Source organism: Ixodes scapularis, unplaced genomic scaffold (genome assembly GCF_016920785.2).
Source record: "Ixodes scapularis isolate PalLabHiFi unplaced genomic scaffold, ASM1692078v2 PGA_scaffold1__304_contigs__length_218370807, whole genome shotgun sequence".
NCBI lineage: Eukaryota > Metazoa > Arthropoda > Arachnida > Ixodida > Ixodidae > Ixodes > Ixodes scapularis.
In genome coordinates, this window is record NW_024609846.1 from 142767792 (window position 1) to 142780914 (window position 13123).

Consider the following 13123-nt stretch of genomic DNA (forward strand, 5'->3'; position numbering starts at 1 on the left):
CATTTGGATTCAGGCAACGAGTGGAAGTCTTATTTTTTATTTTGCTTGCAATTTTGATATTTCGTGGCGCAAGTTCCAAGAATAACAATCCTTTTTAGTTTAATGTCCTGACATGTTTAGTTTCTGAGAAAAAAATCTCAAAGAAGCGGGAAAGAGCGACGAGGTTTTGACGATTGTCGTGTGTGGCGTTTTTTAATTACTCTCAATCTCAAAGTATTCAAAAGAGAACGTCTATATTTTTTTAGTGTGATATATATGCGTGTAGATAAAACGGCATTATAACTACTCTTTATTATTCGTCGCTATAATCTTTGTAAAAATCCCCAAACATGCCTCTGGGAACAACTGTGACCTAAATTGCGGATTTTGTTTTGAGTCGACTATGTTTAGTATCGCGTTTAAAATAACGCCACGTGTAGAACCTTTCATTGCCTTCCAAATTAAGCAAAGTTTGTGTTTTTATTGTGTCCGAGTACTGAGAAATAAATGATAAAACAGAGAGGGTTTTCACTTTTCGTTCAATTGCAGCACGCTGTATAAAAAAGATATATATATATATATACATTTTTTATATTTTTTTTGCTTCGCGTTTTCTTTACACCTTTCTTTTACCCAGAATACATTCCGTTAGAGGTATATGCACTAGTTCTTAGTGTTAGGCTTCTGAATATGGTAAAAAATGATTCGGTTTTTTACTATCAACATCGATTTCGCATTAGAAATATAAAATTTCGCATTTAAAATTCTAAGTTTTCAATAGTAAGTGTATCTTACTCTAATGTTTTACAATATTATGCTTTGATATACCTAGCGGAGTATACATTATGCAGCGCATAGGGTTTAGGCTTGAGGCCCCTCCAATCATGGCAGCGACGGAAATTGTCTTAAACCCTTTTTCGGCAGTTGCGAGTTTATAGTGTTTAGACGTTTGGAATTGCAAAATTGTTATTATACGCCTAACAACATTCATGTATTTTATATGAGTATTTATTCAACGTCCCTTAGAATATTAAAATAAAGAATAAAATATACAGCTATAATCCATAAAACCACCATCAGCATTTGCTCTTTCTTAGCATATTTAGAGGCTTAAAACTCAAAACTAGTGCATATACATCTAACAGAATGTATGCTGGCTGAAAAAAGGTGTAAAAAACGCGACGCAAAAAGTTTTTGAACAAAGTTTTTGTTTTATAATTTTTTTTTACAGCGAGCTGAAATTGAACAAAAAGTGAAAACCTTCTCTGTTTCATAATTTATTTCTCAGTAGTCGCACGTGATTAAGACACAAGCTTTACGTACCTGGAAGGCAATGAAAGATTCTACACGTAGTACTATTTTAAAAACAAAACTAAACATAGTCGACTAACAAAAAAATCCGCAGTTTAGGTCACAGTTGTTTGCGGAGGCATGTTTGGGGATTTTTACAAAAATTGGATCTACGAATAATAAATATTAGTTAGAATGTCGTTTTACCGACTTGCGGATATATCTCAATAAAAATATCGAAGCCCTTTTTTGAATAGTTTGAGAGTGAGAGTGGTTCAAAAATGCGACACACGAAAATCGTCAATTCCCACCATCGGCATTTGCTCTTTTTTAGCATATTTAAAGCCTTAAAACTCATAACCAAGGCAAATACCTCTAACGGAATGTATTCTGGATAAAAGAAGAGTGTGAAGAAAACGCGACGCGAGAAAAAAAAATTAAAAATGTTTTTTTTTTATACAGCGTAATGAAATTGAACGAAAAGTGAAAACCATCTCCGTTTCATAATTTATTTCTCAGTATTCGTACATAATAAAAACACAAACTTTGCTTAATTTTGAGAGCAATGAAAGGTTCTACTCGTAGTATTATTTTAAAAGCGATACTTAACATAGTCGACTCAAAACAAAATCCGCAATTTAGGTCACAGTTGTTCGCGGAGGCATGTTTGGGGATTTCTACAAAGATTAGAGCAACGAATAATAAATTGTAGTTATAATGCGTTTTACCTACTTGCATATATATCACACTAAAAAAATTTATACGCTCTCTTATGAACACTTTGAGATTGAGAGTGATTCAAAAACGCAACACCCGACAATCGTGAAAACCTCGTCGTTCTTTCCCGCTTCTTTGAGATTTGTTTCTCAGAAACTAAACATGTCAGGGTATTAAAATAAAAAGGATAGTTATTCTTTGAAAATGCGCCCCGAAATATAAAAATTTAAAGCAAAATATATAATACGACTGCCACTCGTTGCCTGAATCCAAATGAAACCGCACATATCTATATATTTTTTATTCTTAGTGTGACACCATGAGTAAAAAAAAGTATTTAACAAAATTCGACAAGCGGTTTTGACCACACAAGTGTTAAACTGCGGTAATATTTGTATTGCAAGCGAAATACTGAGAACTGGAAGGAAAAAAATAAGAAATATAATTACAAAATTTGACAAGCGGTTATGACTACGCGAGTGTTAAACTGCGGTAATATTTCTATTGCAAGCGAAATACTGAGAACTGGAATGAAAAAAAAAAAAAGAAATATAATTACAGCCATTCCACGAACGGATACCCTCCAGATGCCCGGTTACACAGTCACGTGTTTAGGAGTCCCTCCATAAAATTGAGTGAGGGGGGCGCTGAAATTCCAGGCGAAGTCAAGGAAGAGTGAAATTCGGTAGAAGAATATCAACCATTCAGAAGAATGCGTTTGGCTCTTTTCGCCGTAGAGGCTTTGCTGGTTCTTCATGGCACCTCTGCAAGCACGTCATACCCAGAACAAAATCCAGCGCTTCAAGAGTACCAGGATCAATCTTCGGTAAGTTTAAATACATAGATAGAAATGAAGTAAACAATATATATATATATATATATATATATATATATATATATATATATATTGTTCTTCTATTATGTCAACTTGTACCTGGTGTACCCCGAACTTAGCCGATGATGAGTGTAATCAAGACTAACTGGACGAATCACACAAGCCGTTATGTACTGACCTTGACCTCACTTTGCAGTTTTTTCCCCTCGAAGAGACATGGTACGTGGCGTACAGAAACTACGAGACGGATCCATTTTTCGGCGGCTCGGCTAAATGTGTCAGGTTCAGCGAGAGAGAACCCGGAGAAAACGGCACCTATCCAATTGTTATCGAGTACGATCCAAGCTTCTCAGCGTGAGTATACTTCAGTAGTTTGAGCATGAAAACGTCAAGAACTGGCAAGCTGGTTCGGTGACTTGTAACAAAAATTGTGCTTTATCAGCGAATTCTCGTAGAGGTCTGTTACCTTTGGTTGATACAGCCGGTTGTAACGGCCAGCTCTAACCTCGGGTTACGACAGCCGGCTGTCACAAAAAGCCGACACTGAAAAGCATTACACTTCTAGGAACCACATGAAGAAACCTCGGTCACCCGGCAAGATTTGAACTCACCATTTTTAACTTGAGAGCCAAGTGCTCTGCCGACTGAGTTATCCAAAGCCGGTTGTGTAGGCCATGACGTCACAGTCACGTGTGAGTTCGCGCGACACGTGACATCATGTGACGTCACGTGGCACATGACGCTACCGACCGGACCACGCACACACGCTTGCACGGTTTGGGAGCGTGGGCGAGTTTATAGGAGAAGGCTTTGCGAACGTTGCCCGATAACGCTATTGCGTTCCACACTTAAAAGCGACGCTTAAGCGTGCCCCTTGTTTTTCGCCTTCCCCGGAAGGCCTATCGGACATTCTGTGCTTACACCAGTGTTTTTCAGCATGATCAAGCTTGTATAATATTTCTTTACCTCCTGCTACACTCAAATCAGTAGAGCTTTCGTTTTAATTTATTTCATGTTATTGTGGGAAGATGTTTTTTATTCTTGTTAAGTCTGCTTTATAATTCAAAAGTGAGTAAGTAGTATTGATGTAATGGAAGACAATAACGATTCTTAACAACGACAGTAACAACCAATAGGTGCTAATTACCGCAGAAAACGCAGAGATTGCCAATCATGCTTACCTCGTTCGTTAAAAAAGTCCGAACCCGGACGCTGAGCGAGTTCATTTGAAGGTTTGAGCAACATAGGAGATAACTCAAATATTCAGAGCGCTCTATTCCAAGTGTCCATCAATACCACGTGACCATGCAATAGGTTCTTTTCTTCAATAAGATTGTCATGTGTTTCGGCAAATGCAAAAATCGTCTAAAATATGGCTTGCCCTCAGGATGCTTGAAGCTGTGCATCTTTCATATAGTATAAAAAATCCAAACTTCTCAAACGTTTCAACGTATTCCAACCGTAAGCACTAAACTCAGGCGGAAGTTGAGGTTTCAGCGATGGACAGTTCATTTCTCGGGTGGGAAATATTCGTTTCGTTTTGTTTTACTCCACTTCTCTTCTGCCTGAAATAAGCGACCAAATTCATAAACAATGTCACCCTTCTTGGTCAGTTGACCTACCCGCGTAGAGTGTAAGAACACTAAGCAGAGGGTTATTAACTTGAACTAATGTTATCCCTCCTTTAAGTACCAACTTGGTGAGGTGTGATTAGCGAATGATCTTCTTTATTTCACCTTGCGGTTGTGCGTAGCGGGTGCTATAAACCATTGAAATTAAGCTATGAGTTATGAATGTCACGGAGCGCACCAAGCTAAAAGTATGGTTGGAATTCTAGAGCCGAATGTATAACATTTTTTTTGTTGTTGCTTAGGGTGTGAAAGTCCCTTTATATATTATAACGGCGATGGATTTCATTGCAGTAATTTGGCAGTAACTCTCAGCTCATCTCCAGGATATACAGTAAAAAACCTTGTGAATTTTCAACCTCCAGGTAGTGAGTATTATTTCCTTCAAATCCCATCTTCAGACGGTCCTACAAGTTGTTACTACGGGTATCTGTATTTTTATAAAGCGTTTATATAAAGCGTATAAAGCAGCTTTGACAAAACAAAGTACTCGGATTTCAAAGAGAAGTAACCGTGAATACAATAACGCACTGCTGTAAACTCGCTCCGGTTGTATTAGAACTAAAATAAAGAACAGCCTCGTCTACGTGCCCAGACGTCATATTTTCTAACTGGAAGTTTAAAATTAAGAAAACTACAATTTTCACTTAAAAGAAAAACCTAATAGTTCTAAAATTTTTGCCATGATACAGTGTGTGCCAAATATAATATGATAGTGACTAAGCCATGGCAGGATCTTATCAGTCTTCAGCCAAATACTTTACTAGGAGAAGTACAAGACACTTCCTTCATTGGCATTAGACAGAACGATAGCCACTCCGAATCGTCCTCTTGTGGAGCGGCTTATTTGGTGACGCCTCTCCCCCCACCAATTATCTTCTCTCGATGCAATATAACATGAGCAGGGTGCAACTCAGGATGCGGTGCGGTCGACCGGATCTTGGATGCAAAGACGGTACCGCTGCCGCCGTCATGCGTCATTTCGCCGTCCTTCGTTGTCGTTTTTTTAAAATTATTTCCGAGGAGTGCCTTGTATTTCCCCTAGTTATGAATTTTCTCCAGCCGCCCCCTCCCCTCTCCGATATCTAAGACCCTATAGTATACGCATGCATTTTGCCCGCCTTCCCTCCGCTCCAAGTTTTAGCCATCCCAGCCATTGCTAACCCGACCGACCCCCCCCCCCCCCCCCCCCCCCCGGTATGTGCGAGCAGCCATTTCATTACCATTTTGCTCGAGGAGAAGGATGGAAGACACAAGTGTGATGCAGTCAGATAGCGGACTTAATATGTTTGTAACAAAATTTACCGTTTTCTTTTGTTTTATAGTTTAGACGGATAGGATTTCTTTATTAAGGCAAAATTCTGACGGAAATTAATTTGTATTTTCGCAGCTAATATGATGGCGTCGGGTTTTTCATCGTACAAAGACGTGAAGAAGTGCGATGTGGTCCGATTGCCCTACGCAGGCGGTAAGACTACTTCTTATATTTATCATCACGTACAACAGTTATCAGACATTTTCTGTACGGTATTAGGCTGCCCGCCTGACAGTCTTTTATTTCAATCCTTGCCCTTCAGGACCTTCGGGATTTTCTCATTCTCTTTGAGAATAAGAAAATCACTTCACTTAATGAACAGACAAACATTTAGACAATTTAATGGAGTTGCAACGTGCTTGACGCATATATCAATTTTATTCAGAGCGCTTGATAAAAGCATTGCTGGGATGTAGAAGGGTGATGAGCTGGGCGAGTTGGAAAGCGTTATACATGGTTAAAGTCAGCGAACAATGTGAGGAAACTGTAGAAGAGTACAGGAGACAGGAGAGGCGCTAATACCATTTCGTATTGGTTGTTCTAAACTTCGCGCCCTCCTGCGTTCCGAGGGTGATGAAGGAAACCGAAACTCGAATACCAAACAGGATAAGAACCGATATTAGGACCGAACCAGAATGAAATAGTAACCGAAATTGAATATTGTATCATCAATCCGAACTGGGACCCAACATCAATTTTCTGTCACGTTTACCGGTACACACTAAATGCGGTTCGGCGAGAACTGTGCTGACTGTAGATGTACTGGCAATCGACACTGCAAAAAATTACAATAAAATAAATCTCTGTGCCCACACTTCTCTGCATTGCGGTGTGTTTTGCTCTAAATACGGTCCCATTGTGCACCTCTAGACTGGCAACTTCTTTACTATTCCCTTTAAGGACCTATTTTTCGCTGCAAACCCGCTACTTGAAGATGACAGACGGCTAGCTCTGGGCGAACCCAGATGCGGAGGCACGTGGAAGTCCCTGAAAGTTTCGGCACCCCGATAGCTAGTACGCTAGTGGCATATTTGTTGTTAATGCCATGATACGAGTTTGATATTTCCGGAGACGACAAAAAACAAACGCTATTGAGCAATTTTCTAAAATGATTTGATAAATTCTGGAAGTGGAAAGAAACAGCCCTGACGGCTCAGTTCCTCGCTAATCCAACTCCCCCAGATGGACGAGTTTCTTGACCAACGCTATCCAGGAACCGTGCATTCCGACCTTATTGAATGTTTTAGTGTATACGAAGTAGGAAACATTTAGGAACCTTCGAACATATGAGTATTTGTGACAGCTTTTGTATCCCTTTGTGCATTCACAGATTTTCTACTCCTTTTTGGGATGTTAATACCGGGTGTTTCAAAGAAGGCTTTCAAAAAACTCTTAAAATAGTGTGGATGAGAAAAAAAAAGCAGAAAATTACTCTCTCCGGGAACAAACTCAGCCAAGACAGACGTCAAAGATTGAAAAAGAAAAATCGTTGAATATTGAACTAAATTGTTATAATTACCTTTTAATTAGTTAAAATAAGCATATTGTTCTAATTTAAAACTTGCTAAGCATAATCAAAAAACCTTAAATCAATAATTTTTTTTTTAAACATACAAGGCAAGGACAACATCTTACGACGTTACGAAAAGAACACACAATTTCGACGCATTTCTGAGTTGGGGTTTGTTCTCGGAGCATATAAGCGCCCGCGGTTCTACTCCTCGGTGGCCGAGACGCCCACCACGTGAGGGTCATACTCCCATCTGTCCTGCGACGGAGGCGAAGCGGCGGCTTCGCGTCTCGGCCACGGAGAAGCCGGACCGCGGGCGCAAAGATGCGCTCCATAAGAAACCGAAACCTAAAATGCGTTCAAAATAAGCGGTTTTTTTTTTAATGCCGCAAAATGCTGCGCCTGCCTTACATCTTTCGAAAATGAGTTATCTACTGGTTTTTTATGATGCCTAGCATATTTTTCATTGAAACCGTATATTTATTTTCACAGATTAAAAATTTAATTCGTGACTCTTTCCTAATTACTTGGCTAGTTAGCACGCTTTTTTGCAATCCTTGACGGCGGCCGTGAGTGGCAGTTTATTTCCAAAAAGAGTTTCATTTCGTTTTTAACCACTTTATATAATGCATTTTAGAAAGCCTTCGCTGAGGCATTCAAAACCTAAAGTGAACTTCATTTGTATAAAATATTATTGTTCATACATCTATCTAAATAGGTGTTTAATGATTGCTATGCACTCTAAGTGCAATGCCCGTTAATACAAATAACCGTAATTTTATACGATACAGCATTGGTACGCCGAAAACTCGCTAATTATTTCATCTTTGAACTTTTTAGAAAAGGCATGTGCCCTCCTCGTGCCCAAGAGCCAACTGGGACATCACGAGACGTGCTGCGACTTCATTTTTGACCTACTCTGCGATGCAACATCGAAGTTTGACATTTCAGACAGCAGCTGCCCATAAAAGGCTTGATGCAGCCTTATACATCTTGTTTGTTGCAGTCGAATTTATCGCTGTTATCAAATAGCCATAACTCTTGGCAATAAAAACTCGCCACGGTTGTAAAAAAAATTGAATGCAATTCTTTTTTATTTTGAAATTGGGCGTAGACTTTCTAGGGTTATCGAAAATTATGCTGTTTGCGTCGAAAAACACGCTAGAAAGCGACACTGAGCAACACCTGAATGTCACGTGATACCCGGAATGTGAGGATGCTGGGTTTGTTCGCATCGTGGACGCCAGAGCGGTACTGCGGGATCGCTTGCTTTTGAACGCTGTGCGGGGGTTCGTTATTATTGTTCTGTCAGCGGTGGCACAACATATGCGACTGAGAAAGGTGTAATTTCCATCCATGTCAAAAAAAAAAAAAAAGAAACAACTGGGAAAGTAGAGAGTTTATTAAAACGGGGTAAAAAGGTGTAAGCAAGCGTAATGTTGTGCTCGAACCAGATATTAGATGCTTTCACGACGTATCGTGTTGTGTTTTGTATTATGTTTTGCTTTTCTTTGCGAATGTGTTTCGTTCTCTTAACGGGTTTCTCTGGCGGGACTCGGCACCAACGATAATCCAATAATCCGACGCCTTTCCTTTTGCCCCGCATTCAAATTTATTTCTCCGTCTCCTCCTTGTCACCTGTCTCGCTGCAAAGATGAAGAAATTAACGGCCTTTTTTTATGTTGTCCGAAACGAAAGGACGCTTCTGTGTCTGTTCAACAACTTGGGTCCCGAGGATCTTACATTTGAGCAGGTGTTGCCTTTCTTACGGCGCAAAAGCTACGGTGCAGTGTTGTGATTGAGGAAAAAAGAAGAGTAGCAACTTATGTTGTATGTTTTCTATTTCGCCTATATGTATAGCCATTGGAAATATTTATTTTGTGCAATAAACGGTACGCTGCTGAACGTTTATGTTAAATACTACGAGTTTTCATCATTCTAGATGGTTTATGACCAGCAGAACAAATGTCATGTAGCGTCCTAAAATACTGGCTGTGATCTCAGGGTGTGTTGTGTTTTATTCACATTATTTATAACTGGACCAAAAAAGTGATATCTTTGTTTGCAGGTCAAATATAAAGAAAATTCCGCATCTTCTTTTTTTTAATCATATTCTCATTACGGTCATCACATAATATATACACCTGCACAATATCTTAAAATGGTTGCGATTGAAGCGTTAGTTGTTGACCAAATGATTTGCTAGTTTAAATACACGATCTTAACAAACTTACTTGTTGATAAAGATAATTTGACAAAACTATTTCCACTAGAGGCTTGCCTATAATTTTTTCTAGCTTTTTATTGTTTATTGTGCATTCAGATTAGGCTTTAAAGTTGTCTGCCTATTCGAAATGAACATTTCTTTTTGCGTTAACACTGTAAAGACTTAGTCATCAGCACTTGATATACCGGGAGTACTTACTTTTTACTGTTATTACCAAAATAATAAACGTGATGCTCCTGATGATTTTGTAAGCTTGGTAAAGTCAAGGACCTGTATAAAAATAAATTAGCGCAGGACTGCCCCTGTTTTAATTATACAAAAATCGTGATAGAGAATTTAGTAAGTTTGTGTCAAGAGAGGATACCAGATAAACACTCGTGCCATTGATTGTTCTTCAAGGAAGTGGGAGAAGAATGCTTTCTAAACCCCAAATAAATTTTGAAAAAAATTACTTTTAAAACATTAGTGAACGAAGAATTAGCGTTTTCACCGTGATTTCACCAGGACAAAAAAATAAATACATAAGAACACTCCAGATAGCAGCATCGAAGCCTCAGATGAAGAACTGCCAGACGCCAAATTTGTAATCGATCGCGACGAATGCCAATACGTGTTATAGAAACAAATACAAGATGAAAAGTTACTACTTAGACAGCGAGGCTAAACGGAAGTCCATTCAGCTGTGAGAACCACCGGTGGCGACGGGATCGCCATGAGAGACCTCACTTTGGGTTGGGCTGGGTTTTCGCTAGATGGCAGCAGCATAAACTTCTCGCTGCAAATATTCCATCTCAGAAACACATGCAGTGTTGACGAAGACACGGGTGCAAGCGCGTGGCTTTGAAAAGTGCCTCTAATGCGCAAGTTTTCGGGCAAAAAGAGCATTGTGCTGACATAGGCTCACGCGAATGCTCCTTCGTCTGTTTTGCAGACATTTATAGGATGCAATATACACTCTAAAAATATGGTCATAAAATAACTCTTAGCGGTTGTTGGCTTGTTCTTATTTTGGACTCAAAAAATTATTTGAAGCACCCCGTAAATGGTTCTTTGTGAAGAACGTACAAAGTGCTATTTAAAGTTTTATTTTTTGGCGAGAAAGTTCTTTGCGACAAACCCTTAAAAGTGATTTGGAGCCCTTTTTGATAGCAAGAGGTCGTTATGAACAACGGTTCAATAGCTGTTTCAAGTACTTTTTTATGAAACGGTACTTCATCAAGAACCTAAGAGAAGTTCTTTTCAGCTCGTTCTGTTCTTTTCTCTTCTTCACAAAGGAGCTTCGAAGGGTCTTTTTAAGCATTTTTTGCAATAAGTCAGTGCTTTGTGAAGAAGATTTCAAGAGACATTTGAAACAGGAGACGACGGATAAAGAAGGGGCAGTGAACGAGAGGTCTGAATCCTAGGTATCTTGTGGATTACCCCTTTTTATCTGTTGTTTTCCGTTTTCAATCTCTGCAATTGTGCCTAAAAATCGCTTATTAAAAAAAATGACCAAAAAGAACTGTTTCACAAAGTGCCCTTCATGATGATTTTTCTTCGTAATTTGACGCTTAAAAAACAATAAAAATCTTTAGCATTTTAAAGATCTAAAGTACGGCCAGAAACAGGCCTGGGACGACAGGGTTTTTCTTCTGGTGCTCTGCCTCAATCGAAAATTTCCTGGCTTCGATGGTGCGTCAGGAGCACATTTTTATTGCTGCTTATGTAAACATTAAGTTTTGAGGTATAGGAATATATATATAAGGAATACATGAGGTGCCCTAGAATTTCCCACTTGTCATTGGTTATAGGTGAAATCAACCGAGAACATACTTTTGTTCAAAAATATATTTACGTTTATTGAATATTAGTAAAATAAAATAAATACATTATTAAAAATGTATCTGGTATAAACATCATGGTTTTCTGGAATGACACACTTGAGGCTTGTAAGGCTTGACCTTCGTCCATGCAACCTTGACCTTAGCCCATGCATCAACACGCACATTCAAATTCATCAACTTTTGAATTCAGTCATTCCCCTAAAAAAGGTGGCGTCAACGAAAACTGCTCATGGCAAAAAAAAATCTATTGGGCACTGAGATTGGAACAATAATAAATACCCAAGTCAACCTTGCAAAACTGAAGTTTGGTATTTAAATGTTCCAAGGAGTTGGAAACTCAATGCTGATAAGTTGGTTTAGTAAACTAAGATGTGTATCTTTTAGTATTCCAGTTAAAATATGGTAGTCTTAAAGCATCACAGGCTTTTGAGAGGGAAATTAAACGCTGTCTGCAGCAAAATTTAGACACACATCCTCTTCAACAAAGTATCTGATTGTGCGGGGGGGGGGGGGGGGGAGGGGGGGCGATTGCACCTTATTCTTTGACATCTGCGCATGGCAACATTTAAATATTGAATTACGTACCTAAAGAAACTCGCTAAACATAACAGTTTCTGTAGAGCACTCCCAGCAACGAAACGTTGTTAGCGAATAGCCGCTTGCCAGTATACTTATACACCATGGAGGTAGGAAGCTTGTGGAGGCGACATTACGCCACCAGACTTGTGCTGGGGGAAACATCCGGTATGGAAGGGAGCGCCCCGAGAATGACCAGAACCAAAAGACGCTGTTGGACGAAAGGAAGAGCTAATTTGACGCCACCTTCTGCTTCGTTTACCCTTGAAGGCGTTCCCATGTACTGCGACCTCTACCTCCGGCTTCACTTAGAATTTGTTTCGTTTGGCTGGCTTGAGCCGCTATGTCGCTTCGTCTTCTTCCTTCCTCCATGTTATACACTAACACTCGGCCCTGACGTCACGTCGCCGCGATGATGCCCATGCACAGACGCTCCACTTGACGCGAATTGTGTTCCTGTGCACGCGTAGTGTCCACACCTCGTAACGGCTTGTTTGTAAACAGCGCGTTGGCCTACATCTTAAAAAAATAAAGATCAAAATGCGGCCTTTCAGGATGGCCATCTGAGACCCCTGTGAAACACACGGAAAAGATCTGACTTAAACGTTGAGCATGTGAAGCACCCTCATGGGCAGCTCAATAGAGTTAAAAAATACTTCGTATCCATGAAGACCGTTGCACCGTGGTAGAATGCGACGTACATTATATATGGAGCCGGGCAAAAAAAAAACACATAAAAAACAGGCAGCAGCACTTGTGGCGTGGCGGATACCTTTCACCAGCACCGATTTGTGCATGAGAATTTCGAATGGAGGAGGGTCAATTATATTTGTTTCTGCCTTCGTACAAAGCACGACAGTTGGCTGGCGTGGAGGTGGATCCTAGAAGAAAGAACAAATGTGTACTTATGTACTTGTGCAAATGTGTTCGAACTAAACACATATAGTTTACAAACGTTTCTACAACAGTAACAATTTAATAATTATTAACAAATAAAATATTCACCTCATTTTACAAGTATAAATGCTAAAACACGGATATCTTTTCGTCCTTGGTTCCTTGGATTGAAGTTGTTGACTGACATCGACATAAGTACTGTCAATCAAACTGTCCTGCTGATAGGAACAAAATCCTGTAAGCCATGACTTACAGTGCCCACAATAGATAATGCTTACGGTTACTAAGAGCATACTTAGCCTCTGAAAAGAAAACAAAATAAAAAT

General features: G+C 39.5%; 1 protein-coding gene across 2 annotated transcripts in view; it reads left to right on the forward strand.

Annotated features, from left to right (window-relative positions):
• The window catches only part of LOC115318382, an 80871-nt gene extending 71707 nt beyond the window's left edge, over positions 1–9164 (forward strand). The window contains exons 3-7 of one of the 2 annotated variants that reach the window (XM_042290963.1): positions 2724–2812; positions 3018–3175; positions 4744–4817; positions 5840–5917; positions 8115–9164. In XM_042290963.1, the coding sequence (XP_042146897.1) occupies positions 2724–2812; positions 3018–3175; positions 4744–4817; positions 5840–5917; positions 8115–8242 (527 nt within the window). In that variant the 3' untranslated portion in view covers positions 8243–9164. Of the gene's footprint in view, positions 1–2698; positions 2813–3017; positions 3176–4743; positions 4818–5839; positions 5918–8114 lie in introns of those variants that run through there. The other variant, XM_029978091.4, reaches the window with a different exon arrangement.
• Positions 9165–13123: the final 3959 nt, after the last annotated feature.